Source organism: Struthio camelus, chromosome 1 (genome assembly GCF_040807025.1).
Source record: "Struthio camelus isolate bStrCam1 chromosome 1, bStrCam1.hap1, whole genome shotgun sequence".
NCBI classification, from domain to species: Eukaryota; Metazoa; Chordata; class Aves; order Struthioniformes; family Struthionidae; genus Struthio; species Struthio camelus.
Window position 1 is genome coordinate 223,913,259 of NC_090942.1, and position 22,970 is coordinate 223,936,228.

The 22,970-nt window shown below is 46.6% G+C and overlaps 1 protein-coding gene across 1 annotated transcript in view; it reads left to right on the top strand.

The window, feature by feature from the left end:
• Positions 1–22,970, top strand: part of CLPB (ClpB family mitochondrial disaggregase) — a 99,648-nt gene that overhangs the window by 9,671 nt on the left and 67,007 nt on the right. Inside the window, exons 3-4 of the mRNA XM_068930873.1 lie at positions 9,205–9,291; positions 22,653–22,756. Of these exons, the coding sequence (XP_068786974.1) occupies positions 9,205–9,291; positions 22,653–22,756 (191 nt within the window). The remainder of the gene's footprint in view (positions 1–9,204; positions 9,292–22,652; positions 22,757–22,970) is intronic.

Here is a 22,970-nt window from a genome sequence, read left to right on the forward strand (position 1 = left end):
CAGTGGTGTTCTGCTTTCTCGTCTCCTCAGTACTTAGCGTGGTGGTGGTATGCGCTGAAAATTTAGATTGCTCTTCTAAAAGGCTGTTAGCCCTTTCTGCTGTGGAGCATATGTAACATGGGAGAAACTGTACAGTCCTCCCATCTAGATCAGAGCAGCATCTGTCCTTGTCTCTTAGTCCTTTTATATCTTCTCATGTTTAAATCCCTAGGAGGAGCTGAGTTAACCTGCCAGGCCCACAGTGATCTGTTGGCACTAGTCTGCTTCTAGGTAAAACTAGTTCTGTTCCAGGCCATTACATTCGTCTCCCTTTCAGTTCTCTCCCGCCCCATGGGTAGGTTAGGAATTCAGCTGCACTTCCTCTTTGTTTCCCATCTCAGGCTATTATTTTGCATTTGGATACAATAAAGGTATTTGGAAACTGCTTGTGAAATCACAGATTTGGCAGAAAAAACTTTCTGTAGTGAAGTCCAGGGTGGATTTTTGGAATTCCCTTACCTGAACCGGAGCCTAAGTCTGAGCTGAATACAAGCTGCCAAGGAGGGTTGCATCAAAGCTTCCTGGAGCTCAGCCACGTTGGTGGATTTGCTATCTGGACCTGGCAGTCCCATTTCTGTCCTCACCAAGCGCAAACAAGGCGTTCAGCTGAAGTTCTGCTGTCCAAGGCACTGTCCTGAGCTCCAAACAAAGTCATGCCTTCACCTGCAAAGCTGTCAGATCAAGGGAAGAAACCATGTAGGAGAATGAAAGCCCTTAAGGGAGCAGACATCTAATCTCCAACCTGTCAGAATGTCTTCCTGTTTTAGCGTAATTAGCAACACTGTGAGTATCTTACATGGTACCTTATACTAGAGGGAAGCCTAGATGCTTTGTAGGGTAAATGCAGGAGTCATGTCAGCTGCTCCTGAAGCGTGACTACCTCTGGGCTGGAACAAAGCCTCTGATTACTAGCCCAACATGTACCTTATCTTCCGGCCTGAACAGTAGTGAAGTGTTTCTAATTTTCAGACTCTTCGGCAGTGGCAGTGAGGGAGCGTTGGAGAGACAGTAATGGAAGATTATTTATAATTGCGTTTATTTACATTGCTGCAGACTCTATATTATGCTGTCTGTTTATCCTCACTGGGCCTATATTTGTTCATATGTATCTGAGTTAATGGACACCTGAGTTTTTTAGGATAAGTAGATTTTTTTCCTTTAAATGTTCCCTTTAATCTTTTCTCATAATGTGTGGAGCAAATTATACAGTACTTTGCTTCAGTGGACGTTTTTGACTGGTTATTGAGTTTGATTTGGCACATGGCCTCTGGGACCTGGAGCAGATGCAGCAGCCTAGATTTCTTCATGTTGGCTATGAATTATCTTAAAAGACTTGACACACACTGTGGTTTCCCATAGTGGATGGTTAAAGAAGCTGAAAAGTGATACCCTTTACCAGGCAGCACCAAGCAGCAGGAGTGCAGGTTTCCTAAATAAGGCAGCGGGGACTGGCAAGGAGAGATGGGAAATAAAGTGGTAACTTTGCTGTTGCTGCTCAGTTTCTTACTGGATGTGCAGGAGTTTTTGTTTTAGCACTTCCTGTTTGGTGATCTTTTTTCATGCTTACTGTTGCATTTTGACCATAAAATCTCCCAGGACTGACCATGATTCCACGCTGACTCATAAAAGCAGACTCTGCTGTCAGCTCCCAACCGGCGAGCCACAAGAGACATCTCATGTCTCTTTCCAAGACAGCTTTAAACCCTTTACTATGCCCAGATCCCTCTCTGAAAGCAGATACTGACTCATCTGACGTGGCGGGATGTATGGCAGCTTCTGTATGCGTGGAATACATCTGGTAGCCGTCACAGAGCTTTCACAGAATGAATTGCAATTATTGTACGTGTTTATCGTTCTGGTGATGGGGCTGAATCAGAGAAGCAGGACAGCTTCCATGTGAGGGAGACTAAAGAGACTAGGTCCAAGTTTGGAACAGAGAGACTGCGACCTGCAGGAAGAGGCAGAGTTAGCAGACGAGGGAGAGGCCTGTACAACCACAAGTGACCTGAAAGAACGGGGGCAATTACTGCACTTCCCTCGCAACACAGGAGTCAAGGAGCACCCAGGAAACAGTTCGGACAGCAGGTTTAAAACAAATGTGAAGTGCTTTCCTATGGAGCACATAAATAAATTGTGAAACTCACTGTCACTGGGTGCGCTGGATGGAGTCCGAACCCTCAGGGAGTTCAGAAAGGGACACGCAGGTTCATACAGGGTAGACCTGTCAGGTAACCATGTTAGCTGAAGTGTCACTTCAAGCTCAGAAACCGGCCTGCTGCTGATTGCCAGAAGCCAGTATGTTATGCCCAAATCCCTCTTCCAACGGTGATTGCTTTTATTCTTTCTCCAGCTGTCTGCAGCTGGCCACTGTCAGAGACAGCCTGTCGGGATAGTATAATTTTTTTCCCCACACGTAACTTGCTGTCGTATTGCAGCGCCTTGGGGACTCGGCAACGGATGGCTGCTCCCTTAGGTGAGGCTGCGTTTTCTTTTCCTCTCAAGAACTGGTGGTTCCAACCGTAGCACACGTCAGCTAGTGCTGAGGCCGGCACTTCTAAACTCCTGACCTTTGCTATTCCCTAGGCAATAGTAGAAGTAACAGCCACAGGTAAGGGGCGTACTGCCCGATTCGTCTCTCTCTTTCAGCCTGACAAAACCATTGGTTTGGAAAAGAAAATCTAGGAGAGTTGCTGGAGAACCTCACAGGCAGTGTTAGGGCTGGGGTGAAGACTCACGTCTTCCTATGTGCTCATATCAGTTTCTTCTGTGTTCACTTTATGCCGCTTTGGCTTTGGTGTCGGGGCATCCTCACCCGCCGGGCTTTCACTCACCCTCTGCGTCCACTCGATGCTCCGAGAGTTCGGTTTCCCTTATCTCCTCTGATTTTGGCCCACAGGAGTTTATTTCTATGTATTTCTCCTTGGCTACTCGCCTCCACGCGCAGCCCGTTCGTGCTGTCTGGGACAGTGGCCCTAGTCTCCTCCGGGACGCCTGTGGCCAGGGAGCAGCCTGCCTGCCTTCCAAACCACAGAGGAAACGCTCCTCCTTTTCCCTTCCCTTCCTTTCTCGTGCTGTGGTTGAACTGTCTCTACTGACTGTATCATGATTCTTGGGTTCGTGGGTGTTTATGAAATACTTGTGCCATAGACAGCGTGTAATTAGCCCTGAGATGATCGTGAAGGGGTTCAGAAGCAAACGTGGCCTAGGAAGGCCGCAGCAAGATCAAAGGCTTTTCAGCAGCTTGAGTAGTTCCCCTGAATGGGCAGATCCTTTCACTGGCATTTAACAGGGAGATTGTGCTTTCATGTTCAGAGATATTGTGAGGTTTGGTTGCTTTTTTTCCCCTCCCTCCTCTGCAAAGCCGAGGGCAAGTCCCGAAAGGCTGAGCGCTTCTTACGGTGTCACCCACCCGCGCAGTTAAACAGTAACATATTGGGGAAGGGGCTGGGGAAACGTCTAAGTGACCAGGAGAAACAGAAGCTATTGTTGTTGCAAAAGTTCAAGTTTCCAGTTTCCTCTTCCTCCACCTGTCGAGAGGGTGAGCTGGGCATGCTCCCGGCGCTGAGCACAAACTCAAACATGCCCTCTAGGCTCGGCTCTAAGCGGCGGTGTCACTGAGTTAGTCACCCAGAACTCCGGGCAGCGGGATGAATAGGAGGCACATCTGTCCGGGGGCAGCGGGGGGAGAAGGCACGGCGCCGCAATGCGGCAGGCAAGTTGGCTTCTTTCTCTCCTCTGGGTGCATCAAAGTATTGAAGCTTCAGGAGCTGCTGTTTCACGCCAAAATTGCGTGTACTCACAAAGCAGTGTGTATCAGCCTCACCAGGCCCCACCAGCAAATTCCAGAGCACCCGGGGACCTTCTGCTGGGCAGACCGTGGGTTCGCTCAAATTCTCATCTTACTTTCAAGGAAACCTTGAATTCTGCAAAGTGCCCGCATTGCTGCCATCAAAGCAAAGGATTGATAAGGAGGGGGAATGTTTCGCCAAGACTAGAACCAGGAGTCATTGTTCCTTGCTACACCAGAGCGTACGTTATGCAGGGTCTCTAGCTATTAAAAGTCTGTCGAGCAAATTTGATCCCACAGCATATCCAGTCTTTTTGGAGCTTTCTGTCCTAAAACCTTGAGGTTTTTTGAAATCCTTACGATATGCTCACACACAAACAGACAACAGAAAAAATTCCCTACTCTTCAGCAGAACCGTGTTTTCCTTCCACCGCTGTTCTTTCAGTGAGTGAGTCTTTGTGCTACCTGTTGCAGCTGAGGACAAGTTTGTCTTTTGAGGAACACTGCAAATGGTGCCAGCGGAACTAAGTCTGCGTGAGAAGCTGCTTAGTAGGTTAGCGTGAGTGTCCTGGATCTTATTTGGTTAAAAGGTGGATAAACATCCTAAACATTGATCAGAGGATTTTATTTAATTAAAAAAAAATACTCTTGCTGGTAAATACATTTGGCTGTCTAGGATCTGAGCGGTGGTCGTCACTTTATTGATTGTCATATCATTAAATCAGATGGGGAAAAAATTAATGATAGGCTTGAAGACCTTGAACATAAAGTTCAGTTGTCTAGAAAATCTGTTAAGTTGCGGAGCGTCTTGCAATGATTTAAAAAAAAAAATCCTACTCCTAAATGAAATGTCAATGCATATTAAGCTGCATGATCTGATGCTAGTAAGTCTCTCCACTAGGCTTGGTCATGTGGCATTCCAGATGCTTACGATTATTTAGATTCCTGAATGGAAAATTACTTGATTAATATCTTAGCTCTGAGCCTGTAATCAAATCCTGCAGCAGAGACTCCAGCATCCTTCCTGTTGGATGTACTAGGTTTTAACAGGTTTGACTGCGGGACTAAGATCATACTTCATAATTTTTTTTATCTAAGAATGGAGATAAGTCATTGTTGAATATGCACTTCCAGAGCATATTCGTAGGAGATGCATACGGCAAAGTGTTTAGCTGCAATTCAAATTCATGAGAGAGCAAAGATTAAAATGGACAACATATGAAAGCAAAAGCAGGCTTTTGTAGCGGAGCAGCCCAGCGACTCGGGGAAGGCAACTGAGAAGTTCTGTTCGGGGCTCGTTAGTTAAATTGTGTTAATACCGTGGTCAAGTGAGTGAATGCAAATGGGGCTAATAATTCATGAGTTGAGTTGAATGCTGCCCCCGGCCAAAGATATTCGTAAATGGTAGGTATTGGACGGTGAGGTTTTAACTATCAGGCAGAAGTTACAAGCCTCGGGGTATGGTCACCTGAATACCTCCTTAGCTGATTCTTTAAGTCCTGGACAGATTTCCTGTCTTGCTTCCCTGTTTCTCTCCTGGGTTCCCCTATGAGGCTTTTTGTGTTTTGCAGGAATATTTTCCTTTCTTTTATCCGCTGGACTTGATGTAGCTACTAGACTGTCAGACGGACACGCTGTAGAAAGGAGATGAGATGAAAGTTCCTGCATTCAAAGTACTTTCAAATACCCAAAGTAAATGAAACAAAACTCAGATGTAACTTGGACGTGACCTTTCTTAACGCCCCAAGAGAACAGTAGCAGGTGACTGGGCATCATGATCGCCCTAAACGAATTCTTCAGAGCACCCGGGGTGGATTGCATGAGCAAGAATAAGATCTCAACATAGCTTTCCCTGACCTCTTGCTGCCCGCATGCGTCTGCCCGCATGCAAGCGCTGCGGTTTCTGTGGATGCCCCGGGCGCTGTGGCTGAGGCTGGTCCGAGCAGCCGCAGGAAGCTCGCGCTCCAGGAGCGAGCGGCTTTTGTTGGAAGCGGCAGCGTTCTGGGCAAAGGGAGCCGTTGGCGCGAGGGCACAGACGGAGCGGCGGTGTGGATTTCTGCTGGAGGCAGCGCTCCTCCACGCGAGCACCCGCAATTGCTGCCACCAGCAGTGGCCGTGGATCTGAGTCAGACTTGCTTGTCTGTCTGTTGCGAGCGTAAACACAGGCTGCGTGCAGAGCTGCGAGGAGAGCTGGTCGCTAGCGAAAGCAATCTGCCCTGCGTGCGGGCTGCCATCGTTTGTGTGTCGAGACCGAACCGTATCTGTTACAGGGACAGGGAAGCTTTGAGGATACGCATGGACGGTTTTCCTTTAAGCAGCCTGCTGTCTGACAGTAATCTTCAGGCAACAGAGCTGGAAGCACGGTCTTGTCATTTGTTTTCAGTGATCAGGTAACAGAGCAGAAGGAGAAAGCACAAAGGGCTCTCTCCAGGGGGAGCCAAGGCTGGTCATATGCAACACCTCGCAGTGACGTTTGCAGGACTGCTTGGCAATGCAGGAGCTAAAACCGTCTGCGGTTAGTGATGGGGCAAGCGAGAGTAGCATGGATCTGGTAAGGATTCTATAGGAACGTTTGTTCCTCTGCTGACAATGTAGATATGAAGCATTGAGCCTTCTTGGACCGGGGTCTATTGCTTGCCTGCCACATAGCTCATTATCATTAAACTTTTAATTGAAACCCTGGTAAGGAGAACTTAAATCTGGAGGTAGCCCTGGCTACCTTTCCTGTCAACAGAGAGATGGTCCAAATTTCCCGTCTGTACCAGCTGACCTGTATGTTGCACCTACTCCATTTGAATCATATTGACCTGTGCAGTGCCAGAAGTGTTGCCCGACCTGCTCCTACGCAGAGCGTGGCTGAAGTCGCCTCGCTGCTGTCTCTGCTACCCCCAAGCTCTCAGGCGAACGGGATAAAGCTACCACCACAGGAGGGGAATGCGCAGCGCCCAGTTTTAGGCACCTAGCGTGGCTGACAATTATCTGGCTAATTTCTCATGCCAGCAGGGAGAGACTTGCACTTCTCAGGTCAGCTTTCTTACCTGCCTCACCCTCTGGGGCGCCGCATCTCTCTCCAGGGACTGTGAAGGGCGCGGGGGGAACCTAGCCCGGTTTCCCACAGAATGGGACTTGCAGTGCTGCTCGGCAGGGACCTGCCATTACAGGTGGTGGCTAACCAGCTAGTACCAGCAACCTGTGTAGCAGGCAACTTGGGCTTATCTAGGACTGTTTGCCGTATTCAAAAAGTGTTTTGTGGTTTTTTGAGGCTCAAAACTACTTTTGAATTTGTAGTTATTAAATAAAGGTTAGATCCTACAGAATTGACTAGGCAGCGAGTTTTTTCCACTCTGATACAATCCACCTGCTGTGTTACATCAGTATTTGACACGTGGGACTCGCGTTCCCTTGGTTCTGAACACACAGCGCCTCGCCCCGGAAGTGGAGTTTTGATGTGTCTTGAGGTGTGATGTCCTGCCCCAATTGATCTGTTTTTGAAAGACCGTGAAAATATCAAACAGCAAACTGTATTCAGGTCATGCAGTTTGAGCCAAAGCTTAGGCACTGGTATGGCTGCGTAGCAGTAACTTTGGAATCAGAAGGGTGTATTTGTTCCTTGGGATAGGCGTTTGGGGAGACCACACGCTCCTCCACTGTGAGGATTCTTGAGCCGGTGGCAGAAGCTTTGCGTAGATCTGGCATACAACTGTAGGTGTTTGCTAGGTTCATGCTTTCCTTTATATTCATCCTGACAGCAGGAGGAGGAATACGGTCCCTTTAGCTGCTCTTCACTCAGTGTAGCCCAGCGCTCCGTTAACCGTCTCACATAGTTACCCCACAGCAGACTCAAGGCAATTGATTTGAAAAGCATGGCTAAATTCAGGCGTGTAACTCCCTAAGCTCTTAAAGAAATGGTCCGATCTTTTCAGTGCATGTGAACTGCCACAGCTGCAGCTGACTTGCTTATCAGTGAATCTAGTTTATTTTAATACTTAATCCACAGATTCAGGTGCTTACATGTGTGAAGTTTGTCCTATGTTTTTACTTGCATTTCTCACAGCACTGAGTTTGATGGTAGCTTTTCCCTCTTACAGCTATAGAAAGGATGTGCTGTGTGCCTGTGTGTTACAACTGTAGGAAGGAGGAGCGGACCTTCCCAGAAAGGAAACTGGAAAGGCCTCAGCTGAGAAAAGGGAGAAGGACAGGCCAAAAAGGAGAGAACTGCCGAGTCCCTCATAGCCCTCGCTGCCTTCTGAGGCCTGCCTCACAGTTGTCCTGGCTTAATACCTGCAGCACATTGCTTCAGTAATGGGACTGCAGCGATGGACTTGAGCATGGAGTCTTGGGGTCAGACTTCATCTCATCTCATTTCACTTGAGCACTCTAGAAGTTGGGTATCGAATCTGAACTAGTCCCTCCTCCTTTGTGGTGAACAGAGAGAGTGGCACTTCCAGACCGTGATTTCATGCCATGTGGGTTTGGCACTTCTTTTAATGAGCTATATTAGCCTCTGCAGGTATCTGTCTCTTGCCATTAGCTGGGGGGGAGCACAGACAGCTAAGGTAAACTAGGCTCCTAACGTTCAGACAGGTAAGGCCAGAAGAGATTAATTGAATCTCATGGTTGGCCGTGAAAGAGAGAGGGTTGGTAAGTTTGTCCTTAAGAAAAAGCACTTTTTAAGGGTACTACTTAGAAGCCGGTGCTAAGAATAATAGTGTTGTTGCTACCGGATGAGAGGATGCAGGAAGGGTAGGGTAGCCTTCTGGTGCATTAGAATCTGAAGAATAAAAAAAAGTAAAAGCCAGTAGAAGCTAGGTTAGGAGCGAAGTCGCTAAAAAATCCAGGGAAGGATTAGGGGAATGATATAAAGGCTAAGAGAGCTTTGCAGAAAGAGCAGCAAGGGTAGTTTGATGCCTCTTATTTTCGAGGTTTGTTTTGTTTGTCCTCTTTTCATGCAAGAAGGCTACAAAATGTTTCCTGTTGACTTGGGCTTTGGAGATCCGCCGAGCTTCTCCTGAGTTCTTGATGGTTGCTCTGCAGCCTGCAGATTTGAACAAGCTATCAGATTGTAGGTTGATTAACTTTGTTCTGTCATACTACTGGTTGGTTCTTTGGGTGCTAGGCTAAATTAGCATCCAAAAAGAAATCAAGCCAGTTGGCTTTGGACCGTTTGAAAGGATAATGCTTGCTATCACCTACCAGTCTACTTAATTTTGGTAGCTGACGAGAAATTGTATTGAAGCAGCTTTCAGTATTGATCCCTCTGGGCTGCACGGGAGCAAACGCCCTTGAAGTAAAAGTGTCTGCATTGTGTTGTTAGCCCCAGTTTGCTTGGGATGCTTGTCTGTCTGCCTTCTTCCTGAACCACTCTATCTTCTGTCTAGGTTATTGCTAGAAGGCACGGATGTGAATGCGAGGCACAAGCTTGGCTGGACTGCTCTCATGGTGGCAGCTATCAACAGAAATTCCAGGTATGTTTGTCTCCGAGTTGACTATCGCCATAGTGGGTAAGAGCCTTCATAGATACCCCCTTTTGGTAAGTCATGTTGAGCTCAAAAGAGAGTTTCCATAGCATCTGGGCTAGTTTGGGGTGTGTTCTCTAGCTGAACCCAAGGGAGCTATTCGTTCTTCATTTGCCCAGTACATTGTGCTACAGAATGACGTCAGCACTCTTCAGTCTCAGAGGTAATTGTTGAATTGACAATGCAATTCCATAGTAGCACTCAGATTTTGCAATCTGATGATTGCAAATGTTGGGATGTTTTTGTGGCAGATAGTCTAACATCAGAAACTCAGCCAGAGTCTCAGATAGCTCCCGCAAGAGCTGCTTCGTCCCTCCTAGCTTGTGGGCCCGTTGCTGGGCCTTTCGTGCTAGGCCTTTATGAGCCAAAAAGGCTGAATGCTGTGCCCTCCCTCCTTAGTTCCCATGATGATCACTGTGGCTTCTTGTAACCTTTTAAAGGCACTCTTAAATGTATTCAGTCTACAACTAAATTCAATTAGTTTTTTATTTAAGGAAAAAAGAGAGAAAGAGAAATCCAATTTTGGAAAACGTGGGACAGACGGGAGAATGAGCTTTGATGTTACAACCTCTCAGGGATGCTTTACTTAGTCACAAGTTCATAAGCAAAAAAGCCTAATTACTTGGGAAAACACAGGATTAAAGCAAGGCACAAAAGCTGAATATCCGCTCTCGGGCGACACGATTCGAATCCATGTGCTGAGTTCGTGTGTGGTGCAAACTTTGATGTGTGCTATGACAAGCTGAAAGTCGCGACCTCCTCGGGGAGCTCCTTAAGATGGGCATAGAGGCGGGGGCTTGGGACTGTTTGTTTAACTTTGATGTCCAAGCAGCGACGGGCCCCGTTGTTTGCCTGTCCGCAGAGGGACGGGTTTTGGAGCCTCCCACTTTTGCCAGTGGACAATGGTCAGCAATGGAGTGTGACGACTGTTGACCATTCCAAGTGACTGGTGGACCAGAACAGCGTTTCACGAGTTGCAAAAGCTAAGAGGAGACAAGGAGAAAGGTTGTTCATGGCACAATAATTACCTAAAATCAGGTAGAAATGCTGATGAAAACATCTAGGCAGTAAAAGGCATTCAGCACCCAAGCTGGTCCCTTGTTACAGACTGGCACAGCATCAGCAAGCATATGTCTTATTTGGGTATCTGGCAGAAAAGCACAGAACGCTTCTGGTTGTGTTGGGCAAATAATGTTTACTTTTCCCACATTTTGGATGAATATTGCCTTTAATTGAAAGTTAAGAAGTCCTTGAATATCTGGAGCTTGGTAGGACTTGTGTCTAACGAAATATTAACGAAAGATTAATTAGAAGCTTCATGGAAGCCAACATAAATGCAAGCCAAACTTATTCCGGGTGTGACAACTCTGTTGATACCACTGGGGTTATGCCAGACTTGTTTTTGGCCCTCCATACTGTTTCTAGTTTTGTAGTGTCCACAGTGAAGTTTCATTAGTGGCTTGGGAAATGTACTGAGCTGGAACATGACACACAAAGTGTTTGGAATTCCCTACAAATCATTTACTCACAGATGTGTTCTACCGAGTGACCTTTTTAACCCGAATCCAAAAGAACTGGGCATTGTGTACGTGGTTGGATATGGAAGTGGAGAAAACAGAGCATGGGAAGCTGATGACTTGGACTCAACAACACTGGTTTGCCTGTAGAATTGTAAATGCTTAGATTTTTCCTTCCAAATGCAGGGTGCCTGCTGGTTTTCTGGATCTATTGCAATCTTTTTACATACGTTAGGCTAGGAACTAGTCTAAACATGGCCTACTTCGCTCAGCGTTGGCAACTGTGTAATTGTACATAGCTAATCCAGTACGTAGGTCTTGGCAATAGCGTTTTCTGCTGCTGTGTAGAGATGTAGTGGCTGTAGTTCATGATTTAATTCCAGTATGAGACAATTTTTTTTTTTTTTAAGTGTGGTCCCACTGTAAAAAGTGATCATCTGAAGTTGGTTTGTCTAGCCACAGTAGCTGATGTTGTGGGTTATAAGTAGTTATGACCCTTGCTTCTTAGCCCATTAGTCAACAGGCTTCTGGGGAAGTTGAGCTGGCTCTTCCTCTGGCTTGGCCATCAGGAGAAATGGTAACAAGTGGCTCAGAGATGTGGTCAAGATGCAGCCAGCTGAGCGAGGGTCTGTATATATTATTAGCTTGTGACATGTACACAGTCATTTGATTTTGTTCAACCCGATTGCTCTGTGATCACTTCTCTTTTTAATGTTGTTGATAACTTAACAAGTAACCCAGTGTGGCTTTGAGATGCAAGGAGGCTGTGACATTGGCAACTGGTTAGAAACTGGTTTTCAGGTTAGAATCACTAAGAAAAAAATAAACCTGCAGCCCCAAATTCCTGTCTTTTCAAAGTCTTTTTCAGAGCAGAACTATGTTTTCAAGTCTGCTGTGTTGCTGGAGAGTTCTGTGACCTGTCATTTAGTTTTGTAATATTTCCCAATTTTCGCAGCCCTCACTCTTTCAATTAGACAGCTACAGTCCATATGTTTAATTTAATTTCAGAGACATTGCATTAATGATTTCTGTCAGTTGCCATCAGCTACCAGATGAAATCCCATGTGCCAGCGGGGAAGTTTTGGGTCTTTCTTTCCTTTTTTCAGCACAACAGAGATCATTTTCTCCCTCTTAAAATATCCTGTAGCCAAAACATTGCAAGGCATTGAGAAGTGTTCCTGGTATGTTCTTACTAATAGGTTTGCAAGGGGAGACTAGTGCCAGAAGCATAGCTGGGAAGGAGCAGCATCGTGGTTTGTGTGTGTGGGATATCACACTGAAGTTGAGCCTCTCTCATGGAATCCCAAAGTCCTGCTACAGTGGGTGAATTTGGCCTTGTAATGCCCTGAGAAGTGGGAGAGGAGCTGTTAGCTCCTGCATCTCTCAGGCCCTGGGGGTTTCGGTTCCCATCTTCTGCTGGAGCCTGTGCTGCAGCAGGTCACTCTCCGGCAGGCAGGAATCATTTCTAGTCCTACCTGGAATGTTTCTCTGCAGACAGTCGTACTCCAAAACGCTGGAACGCAGCGTGCAGTGTGATTCCAGCTTAGCTCTCGCACCCCTCAGCCCTGGGTAGCTTGCATTATTGACGTGAGAAGAGCAGGGAATGCAGCGTGGCAAGGCGGGAGGTGGGTAACACTGGGTTCTTTTATGGGGCATACTCTTGCATTGTGAGGCCTCAGCAGTGCCAAGTTGGAGTCATTTCTTGCCTCTGCCTCAGGAGATTATGGCTTCAGCGCTGATATCCTTGCTTGGACTGAGCCAGCCTTAACAGCGCTTTTCATAGCAAAGATGGACGTTTCGGGATCGGTTGTGTGATCTAGTGGGGAGGGACTGGGCTACCGGGACACCTGGGTTCTGTTCCAGTCTGCTCAATGGCTCTCGAGCCATTTCTTTTTTGTAGTTTCCCTTATATGCTGTGTCTGTCTTTGTATGCAGCTGGGGATCTTTCTTGCAGTATAAATACTCAGGTCCCAGCACAGAGTGCCAATCATAATTTCAGCCTGCAAACTTTCCTGTGATACCAATTATACAAATAATGGGAAATGGCCGAACACTTCAGTCTAGTGTCTGATTTTGGTGTTTGTGTTTTAGAAACCTGCCATTACGGTAATGTAGATGATATAAATATATTGTCAAAACAACTATGTTTATTCTTTTAACAAGCTTATTTCCTTGTCCCAGACCTTTCCTGAAGACTGAATGGATTCACTTTTTTTATACATGTGAGAGGTGATCCAGGTCCAAATGCCTAGACTTGTGTGATAATACAGATTGTAAGAGGGTTATGGGCTAGAAACAGACCCCTTGTGAGCCACATTTACACAGGCAAAGGAAGGTTTTCTACTGTAATTCCCATTGCTGGGCTAGCTTTAACATACCTGATGAGGTACTGTTTCTAGTTTTAGTTCTAAGCCTAACAACCTGGAACTGTCACTTTTATGCAGTGTGCAATACTGTGTTACAACTATGCATTTCTGTTAAGTCCCGAAGAGTGAGCACGTGTGAGCGTGTGTGCATGTGCACACACACGCACGCACATTCCACTTCAGTTTAAACGTGAGGTTGGAGTGACTCCTTGCTAGGCTGTTTTTTCTTCATTCTTTGTGAAAGGCTATTGCTCTTCTGAATTTCAAGACCTATTTTAAAACGGTCTCTTAATTCTCCTGGGAAGGCATCAGTTTTAAAACAGAGGATTTATAGTCTGTGTGAAAAACGTTGCTACGGGCTTCTTTCCCTTGGCTGAACCTGCAAATTTTGCACGTTTAACATATTTCTAGTAATTAAACTTTAATTAAATGTTTACTAGGAGCTTTGTGGGTTTTGTGCCTTTGTTGAAATAAGCAACAAAACTCTCATAAATAAAAAGTTCAAAACAGTTACGACCTTGCCAGTCTCTGCATTTACAGTATAGTGACGTATAGACTGAGTAAAACTACCAGCTCATAAATGCACTTAGGCTCAGACTCCAGCGTGCATGACCGCACTCATCGGTGCAGCATGGTAGCAAGCGGAGAGGTAGTGGCATCATCCGGGCTAGTAACTAAGCTCGTACTTAGAGCCCCTACCAGGTTTGTACAGGCCGTGCTGAGTCTGTGCTGCTGTACCTTCAGTTGTCTCTGTGAACAGCTGGCTGAAACAGCCGTGGGCACTGCTGCTATGGTAATGTTGTGCCTTTCTTTGTTGCATACAGTTACTCTCTTTTTCATTGTTTCGGCAGAAATGAAATGACAGAGAAGTAGTGAGTCATCCTTTCAGCCCCTTATGAGGTAGATAACCGTGATTCGGATTGATTTTACACAAGGGGAAACTAAAGCACAGAGCAGCATGGGAACTTTAAGCCCAAGTGGGCGTAAAGTTTTTGGGTAGTTATAAAACAATCACACCTGTGTTCTGCTTCCATTTGTCATAACTGATGCAACCAGTGGGCACCAGTCCAGTTGGGGGTTGCAAGGATGATTTTAAGGTTTCCAAAGTTAGATGCGTATCACACGTGATGGGGAGGAGAACCTGTGTGTACTCGGACTACCTTGTCAGGCCACTTCAGGCCTCTGCGTAGCTAGGTATTGGTTTATCAGCAGTAGCAATATTCACATTTTACAGGTGGAGAGAGAACATAAGAGAAAATAACTTGTCTGCAGGTGGGTCCCTGTGAAGCAGCAAGATCTTTGCCCGAGTGGCTGTTACCAGGACAAAGACGTGTGCAGCTTTGGGGAGGGGGATGCAGTGCGCAGTGAGAGTGACGGGCCCATGGCTTGCTTCCTTTAGATGAGAAAACACAAGCAAACTTAAGTTTAACACCCTCAGTCCTCTCCTTTCCAGCTCCCTTCTTCCCTCTTTACTAATACATAGCTATTATGTAGTATATTATATTAGCTCTTTACTAGTACATAGCTTCTTCCATCCTCCTCCCTCCTTTTTTACATATCCGTCTTGTTTTGCACATAAATGAGCCCTCACTCATACCCAAATGCCTTGAGCAGCTGGGTGGTATCTTAGCGCAGGGCAAGCATGGGGAGGAACAAGAACAGAATTCAGCTCTACCTAAAAAGCATTTCTTTATTTAATACAGGTGCTTTCTCTTGGAGGCTTGTCCCCTTCCCACCTCTTGCGTGGGTGTTCCTCTGTATGGATTCCTTTGTATTTTCTTAAAGTGACAGGGACGACCCTAATGCTCTGTGCTAGTATATCTTTCCTTTCTCATTTAACACATCCTGGTCAACCCTTCCATATGCTTTTAAATGAGTCCTGCTTGTTCGTCCAATTCATGGTACAAGCTCCTCCTGCCTTGACCTCCCAGGCCTATGCGATCTTCCTTTATCAGGAGCTTTAGCCCCTGCTTCCTCTCTTAGCTGTTCACAACCTTCACCTCATCTCCTCTCTTCTGTTTTCTTTTTGCAGCTTTGACTTCTTCACATCCCTTCTTCCTCCATCTTCAGGTCTGGATCTCCTTCTCCTTTCCTCACCTTTCCTCTTCAACACCTTCCTGCCAGGAATGACCAGGGACAAGTGACTCCTCTCTGTGCCTCAGTTCCCCTTTTCCTTCTCTGTCTTTCTTTGTAGATCAAAAGAGCTGCGGGTCGGAGGCTTTCACTTGGGACCAGAACCGACGGTGCTTGGCCCAGCACGGTCCCTTCCCTTCCTTCCCCTCCTTTCCCCTGCAGCCTGCCCTCCTCCACCCCTGCAGAAAGAGGGGAGTCAGCAAGAGGCCCTGGATCTGGCCTGGCAGAGATTGCTGGCCCTTGGTGGCTGCCATGTGTGCCTCTCCGTGTGTACACAGACTTTGTACGTTGAAGGTGCTGTATAGATGTTTTATATTGGTAATAAGTACATCATGCATAGTAATATTTTAGTGGGTATGTTCTAAGACTTATAGTGAAGGGTGACCTATCTGGAGCTATGTTCTGTCTATAGGCGATGCTGTGATTAACTGGTGCAGTCTATTTACCTATATTAGGTACATAGATCTGTTTCGTATCGTTTTTTTCACTCCTTGCACTTCAGGCAACTAATTCAGCGCTGTCTGCAGCAGAGCTGGCTAAATACTTGGATGCCTTTAGGAGCACGTGGCCGGCAGTGTTGTCCGTCCAAGGGCTGGGTTGGACCTGGTTTTCTGCTGTAATGACGGCACATTGCAGGGGCTTGATCCTACAAAGTGGGGCCTTGTCTCTGGTTGAAGCCCGTTGCAGGTGTCCCTGCCACAGAGGTCTTTGAGGAACAGCGTCCCCTCGGGCATCTCTGCGTTGTACCTGCCCGCCTGAGGAAGGAGCGACTGCACCTGTGCCCCACGTGAACACCCTGCTCCTTTTAGCACCTCAGCAGCATCTCCGTCTGGGATTTCTCCTCGTTAACCCTGTGGTTTTTGTTCTGTAACCCAGCTGCAGAGTCAGGTGCCAGAGGTGGCAGGGGGCACGGCTGAGATGATGGCAGCTCTCCCTGCTCGCTCCCCCTTTCCGGTGATGTACTACATCCAGTATCCTAGAGCTCAGGCATTGTCAGCTTAGCAGGTTACTGAACCTCACCGCGCCACAGCAACTGTGTGCGCGTTCTCTTACCCCCAGCACGCAGGTAACGTGACTTCTGTCAACCCTCTTTCGCTGATGGCTGGGGGCGCGCGCGCGGCACTAGCTGCCGTAGCTGGACTGCGCCTCTGAGGCTCTGAAGTGCGATTCGTGAGAGACGTGCTCTCAAGAGAAAACAGTTACGGACAATATAACAATTATCATCCTTCAAGACTTTTTTCTTTTTGGATTCCATAACCTGTCCTTTGATCCCTTTTGGGGGGATGGTCTTTTTCATCTGGGACATCCCCGCGGAGCGAGGCAATGCTGCGGCTGCCCTGCTTTCCGTGCCGCGGGTAGGCAGAGCGTATTCCCGAGAGGGGGCACATCCGCATCCGGATCTCATCCGGCACAAAAGGAGAGAGCAGGGACTGGAATGTAGACAGCAGCCCCCCCCCGGGCCCTCCTGCCCCTGCTGAGTTTTACAGAGAGTTAAGATATAACCGCACAAGGGATCCTCTTTGTGTCCGGGCAGGACCTGTGGCTTCAGCCACAGCTCGGGGCAGCCGCGTATCAAAACGCCCCAGAGCTTTTGCATTGTGCTGGTGACTCACGGTCATGGGGATCACTGGACTTCGTGGTTCACCAACCCCAGCTGCCGGTGTGTTGGTCCGGGCACAGCGCAGCTCCAGTCGCATCCAACTATCTCATAATTGATTTCCCCACCCCCTGCATTGTATGTATGTATGTATTTATTTAACAATATGTTGGTCCAGCTATTAAAGCAGAGAGCACTTTCTCCAATCGATTGAGCTACCCAGTGAACTTCAGTTAAGCGTTGCCCTCTGAGTCATCACCAGGGTCAATTTAGATTTATATTCACACTGATGAATAGGCTCTGCCTCTAATCTAATGAAAACTTGATCAGCAAATTAAAACTCGGCTTGTTGAGGCTGTTGAGCACAGGTGAGTTATGGAGGGAGGCTCGCCTTCCCTAGACCAGCTCCAACCTGCTGCCAGCATCCCTCTCTCGTTAGGTATCTGATGCAGAGCGCTGTTCTGCCCCAACACCTGATGACACAAGGAAGAGCAGAGGAAGTATATTCACCAGAGACCCCTTCATTTAAAACCCACTCCTTTCTCTTCTTTCTCTTATGCACTAGCTCAGCTACTGGCTATTAATAATTAATTAATTATTTAATATAATAATTAATTAACTAATAGCTGGGCTACTGCAGAAGAGAAAGATTCCTTCTGCCTTCTGTAGCATCTGCACTGGAGCTTCACAGTGCTTCGTATAGCTTCCTTAATTAAGCCTGCAATTGCCTTATAAATTGGGAAGTAGTTGTCCCTGTTCTCCCTGGGAAATGGGAGGTGTTTACTCACCATTATGGCAGAATCCAGGGACTGGATTGCTAGACCATGCTTTATGACTGTCATCCAACTTTTGTAAATCCCTTGCTTATCCCAATGACAGTCATATTCTTTACACTGATGAACACAGTTTTTCTGTGTTTTCATGGCGCTGTTGCCTTTCCTAAAGGCTAATTTGCTTGAATGTCCCATTACCTGCAAATTGGATAGGTACAATCAATATTTGTGATTCCAGGAACGTCTGGCTGGTTCAGAAGTGCCCAGGGGGGACTACCTGTCCCAAAAGCAGGAGGTTAGATTGAAAGATGATTGGATAGAGAGGTTGAATGTACAACACGTTATTATTAGACCAGTGAGGCCTTTTCACTTCCTGTTTCCAAAACTGGATCACAGAGCCTGAAAAAAAGAGCTGTCATCCGGGGCCTGGGTTTTGGAACACCAAGTTTTAGTGCTGAGGCTAGACTACCAGTAAGAAATCATCTCAGTGCTTATAAAACTGGAGCCTGCCAGCCATCTTAAGAACTGAGGAAATATTTCTTATCTGTGCTTTACAGCTGGGGGGCAATGGTGCATGAGGTCATTAACAGAGAGAGCTGAGCAGTTCTGACATCATAACCTCCTATTTTCACACTTAGACCACCTTGCCTCTGTCATGTGTGGTACTCAGAGGGTCATTGCCGGGAGAGTAATGCTCAAGGTATATGCTGTGAATGAAGAGGAAAAGGCTTCCTGAGCCACTGAAAGCAGATGAAGGTGATATCTGATAAAGCGCCTGGGAAGAACATTAATTTTAAATGTAGTCACTAAGAACAGGAAAGGTGATGGATGGAGTTACCACAGCAATTGCAAGTCATTGTTTGTTATCGTATGACTCATTCGGTACCCATATCTCACCTATGGACCGCAAGGTTGCAGATCCAAGTCCTACACTGGAACTTGGGGTCATTCCTTTTAAAATAAGGAAGAGGCGTGGAGCTTAAACTATATCATCACCTAACAGGTTAAACTGGAATAGAGGATATTCTGTGTTGACTGCCATGAGGAGAAGGTCCAGGAAGGAGGGTTTGAGCATATCGGAACCTGTACTGCTAGAGACTTGAAAGATCGGAAAGGCCCAGCTGGACTAGGTGCCATCCCCGGAGATGCAGTGCTGGAAGCCCTGGTGCAAGAATCACAGTAACCGATGCTACTGAGTCAGCTGCCGGGGCAGGATAACCAAAGGGTTAACTGAGGCAGATTGCACTAAGCATGGCTTCCTGTTCAGTAGCTAATCTCCCACCTGAGCTTTACAGGGTGAGAACGTGATTCACAGTGATGGTGAGATCTTTAGCCTGCCTGGAAACTCTGAAATTAGGTTCCCAAGCATCCATCCTGTGTCAGCTCTGTAAAGTGCTTCAGGGTACAAGAAGGGTGTGCCAGTGGGAGCGTCCAGTCTCATTGCTCTTAGGAGCACCCGTGAGGTACACTCTGTTTAGCCCCCCATCTTGAGGAGCACGGGGGTCATCAACGCACATCCCCCAGGGCAACAGGGCAGCACCTGCTCCGCTATACTCTTATCCTGTAGCTCCTGCTTTCCATAGGGGCTGCCTTCAGAATCTCTAACGCAGCTGTCTTGCTTACTGGGCTGACCACAGTAACATCAAGGACTGGGGAAGCAGAAGATCAGCAGAAGAATCCCGCTCTAGATCTTCCAGAGGGACTATGCTCAGATCTATGACCTGTGCTAGAGCTTGCCCAGGCAGAAAGCCTGGCTGCAGCATTTTTATTTCTCCTATTTCACACACTTGAACAGATGGCATCCCTCCCACCCGGCACTGGCAGCCAGTCACTGGGAATAAGGTTGGCAGGCATCCTATACCTGCCTGGTGACCAGGGGTGGTGGGAGGGCCTGGGCTTATAGGCTCTGACTGTAGCTGTTCTGGAAAGCCAAGGCTATGCACTCGTGCTCACTTGGCTTTCTTTGCAGCCAGACCTCTCCCTTGCTTTCCATTTTGCAGAGGCTGTAGAAGTCAGTGGTAAAGGCCAGGTGGGGTGTGAGATCAGGCAGGTATAAAGGGTCAAATATCCCTTTATATGTGGCAGCACATTGGAGTTGTGAAGTGGAGGTGAGTCTGGAGCTGTGCATATGTTGAAAAGCCCTTGCTAGGGGTGTTGAAGGACTTCTAGGATAGGTGTTGTGCCCCATGCCTTGCGGATGCTCCTAAGGTGGTCCGGAAGGACCTACAGGCTTGCCGTGGGGCTGGATCCCACCTCAGATGTCCTCACTGAGGTGACCCTTAGGAGCAACCTAGCAGAGCAGTATAGATGTGGCTTTTGTGAACATGGAGAGGGGCATTCCTTTGTATCAGTGTTTTTTCCCTTGCAGTAAATTGTCTTTTCTGAGAGGATGAAATATGAGAAATATGGTTATATTGAGCTGGAACTATGCTACATCGTGGCTGAACATAGTAGGTAATCTCACGCACTGACTCTTGCACCAAGACCAAACCTAGCAGATGAACTAAATGAAAATTAAAGCTAGTTGGAGGTATCCTAATGATGGAGAACTAGCACATTTCTTAATGGAGACTCGGTCTAGAGGTTTATATCCTGAGTGTTAAGACTGGGGCACTTAATGCTCTTGTGTGAATTAGATTCCACTGCATCCATTGAGATCTCACAGCACTTTTTGCCCTCTGGTTTCCACTGTGGAAGGCAGACTGTGATCTTTGCAAACCGAGCCTCAGGTGCTTTTGCACTAGCTTCCCATTATCCATCTCGGGGACTGTCTCCTTCCTTCCAAGTGTGGTGAACTCCAGGTATACTAGTCGCACCCTGAATTCACAAATTGCAGCTGGCTCTGATGGACCTGGAGCCCCACTATGAAGCAAAACAGTTGTTTCTCCGGGTCTCACCTCAAGCAGGCCTTTCTGTCTGAGCTGCTCATGCTCAGTTCCCTTTATAGTAGGTAGGAAACTTCAGCTTGCTAGTGTTAGCTGAATGAAGTGGGGGCCAGGCTGATCAGCAGAGCGGAGGTCTACATTGCTGATATCTACAAGTAGGTGAGACGAATCCTACCCTTTCGTGCCAGTCCGAAACCATCAGAAAAATTTGATCATGGGTAGACAACTCAAAAGCATTTGAGAAAATCTTCAGAAGCCTCATGCGCTCATGACTGCACTTGAAATGGTGAAGGACCATAGTTAAATAGTCACTGTTTTAAGAATAAAATCCAGTGCATCTCAAGCTGAATATTTTAGAACTAAGAGCATTGTTGAAAAATGGATATAAATGAACTCTGTGTGATCATGCAAGAGATTGAGGTGGGGAGGATCTGCTGTTTTTCAAGTTTGTGCTTTCTCCACTAGATGTAACTTTGTGCAATGAAGACTTACCCATGCCAGTAAGGAGTGTGTCTCTGTGGTAGCTTATAAAAGAATAAAATAACCACCTTTTATTCTGTTAATGCATTTATGGGATAAATGGGAGAGAAGCTTAAGTTAAATTCTAAATCTGACTTGACAAGACACAGCCTGCAGATACATGTCAGTCAGTCCGCGGTGCACATCGCAGAGAACCGCTGTCAGCCCGTGAGCCATGTCACCAGTGATGAATACTAAGTAACGTGTTACTGTCTAGTTGTCATGGAAAGCTTGAACCCTGGAAAAAAAATTAAAAGTTAACTGGCTTCAAGCTGCTTTCAGAGGTGGTGAGAAATCTAATTCTTGCCTGATGATTGTTTGGGTTCAGAAGCAGAGATGGAGGACTTCCACGCCAAAATTCCCTGATCTGTCTGCATTGTGCTGATTTATCCTGCTGTGGCATGTTGATAACATTACGAGTCTGGGGACTGAAAGCCTCAGTTCCATAGCGTAGGATAGTTGTAGTACGGGATATCCTGCCTGTGTTGCCATGCTGGTCTCTCCACTGGGCACTGCAGCTACAACATAAAATAATTGGGAAGTTCTCTAGAAACTCAGAGGTTAAATCTCTTTCAAAAGTCCTGGAAGCTGCTGAGTTGGATTGCAGATGATCAGGGTGTCTCCAGGAGTGATCTCATATGAATTGTCTGGTTCTCAGAGACAGAGGTTTGACTTCACGCAATGGTCAAATGCTTTTCTTTCAGAATCCTCTATAATTCATGTAATTGAAATCTGTTTTTGAAATACTGAGGTCAGTGATTCCTCTTGTGAGGGCAGAAAGAAGCTAAGAAAGACGAGCTCTTTCTCATAACTGACAAGGATTCAAAAGATGCCTTTTCGAGGGTAGCTTCCATTGGCTGTCCCAGTGCGGAGGATACCACTCAATGAATGCTACAGATTGTAGGGCGGGAACCATGGGAACGAATGGGCCCCTTCCAGGCCCTCTGCCTTTTGTCATGCTTCATACAGAAATGCTGTACACTGGTTTTGGTGTGATGGCACCTTTTAATAAAGGAGACTTAGGTCAGTAATGTTTGCATCCCAAAAGCACAAGTAATTACACAACTTAGCTTTGCTTGCCTGAAACTGAAGAGTGCTATAAGAATCTGCCTTTTTGCAGAGGCAGGGTTGTAGCCAAGATGTGGCTCTGACTGTGCATTTGCTGCAGTTGGGAACGGTCCGCCGCTGAACCAGACTTATAAAGTTATACTTAACTGTTTCCCATGGTGGACTGGAAATATAACTCATGCCATGAGCATGGTCTGCACAGGTCTCCTTGGGAGGGCTGTGTTTCTTCCAGCTCATGGCTCTACAGTGTCACCCCTGCCACATCTATTTGTTTTCAGAATATGCTGATGTTGTTTCATTTGTTAAAAAGTCTGATGAAAGTTGTTGCTTTAACTTTGCTAGCTGTGAACGTTTGAGGAGGGCTTTCTGAACACTCTCTTCCTTCTCAATCTCTGAAGGACTGGGATCGCTCATGTTCTATCTCTGCCTTGTTTTTCTATAATCTTTAACAGTGTGGTGAAGATCCTACTCGCAGCTGATGCTGATCCAAACCTTGGAGATGAATTCAGCAGCGTGTATGAGACTGCCAAGGAAAAAGGCCTCCATTCTTTAGAAGGTAATACTGTTCATGTGTAGGGATCTGCATTTGCTTTTGAGGTCCCCAAATTTTGTTTTCTGGCTTTGAAATGGAAATTTGACCTCTTTTTTTTTTTGTTTTTAGACTAACTTCAGCTTCCATTTAAATGCAGAGTAACTGATGATACATGAGTGGGTGTATGTCTAGAGATGAGAGAAAACATTATGTAGATGTTTATGAGAAGCAATCCTTC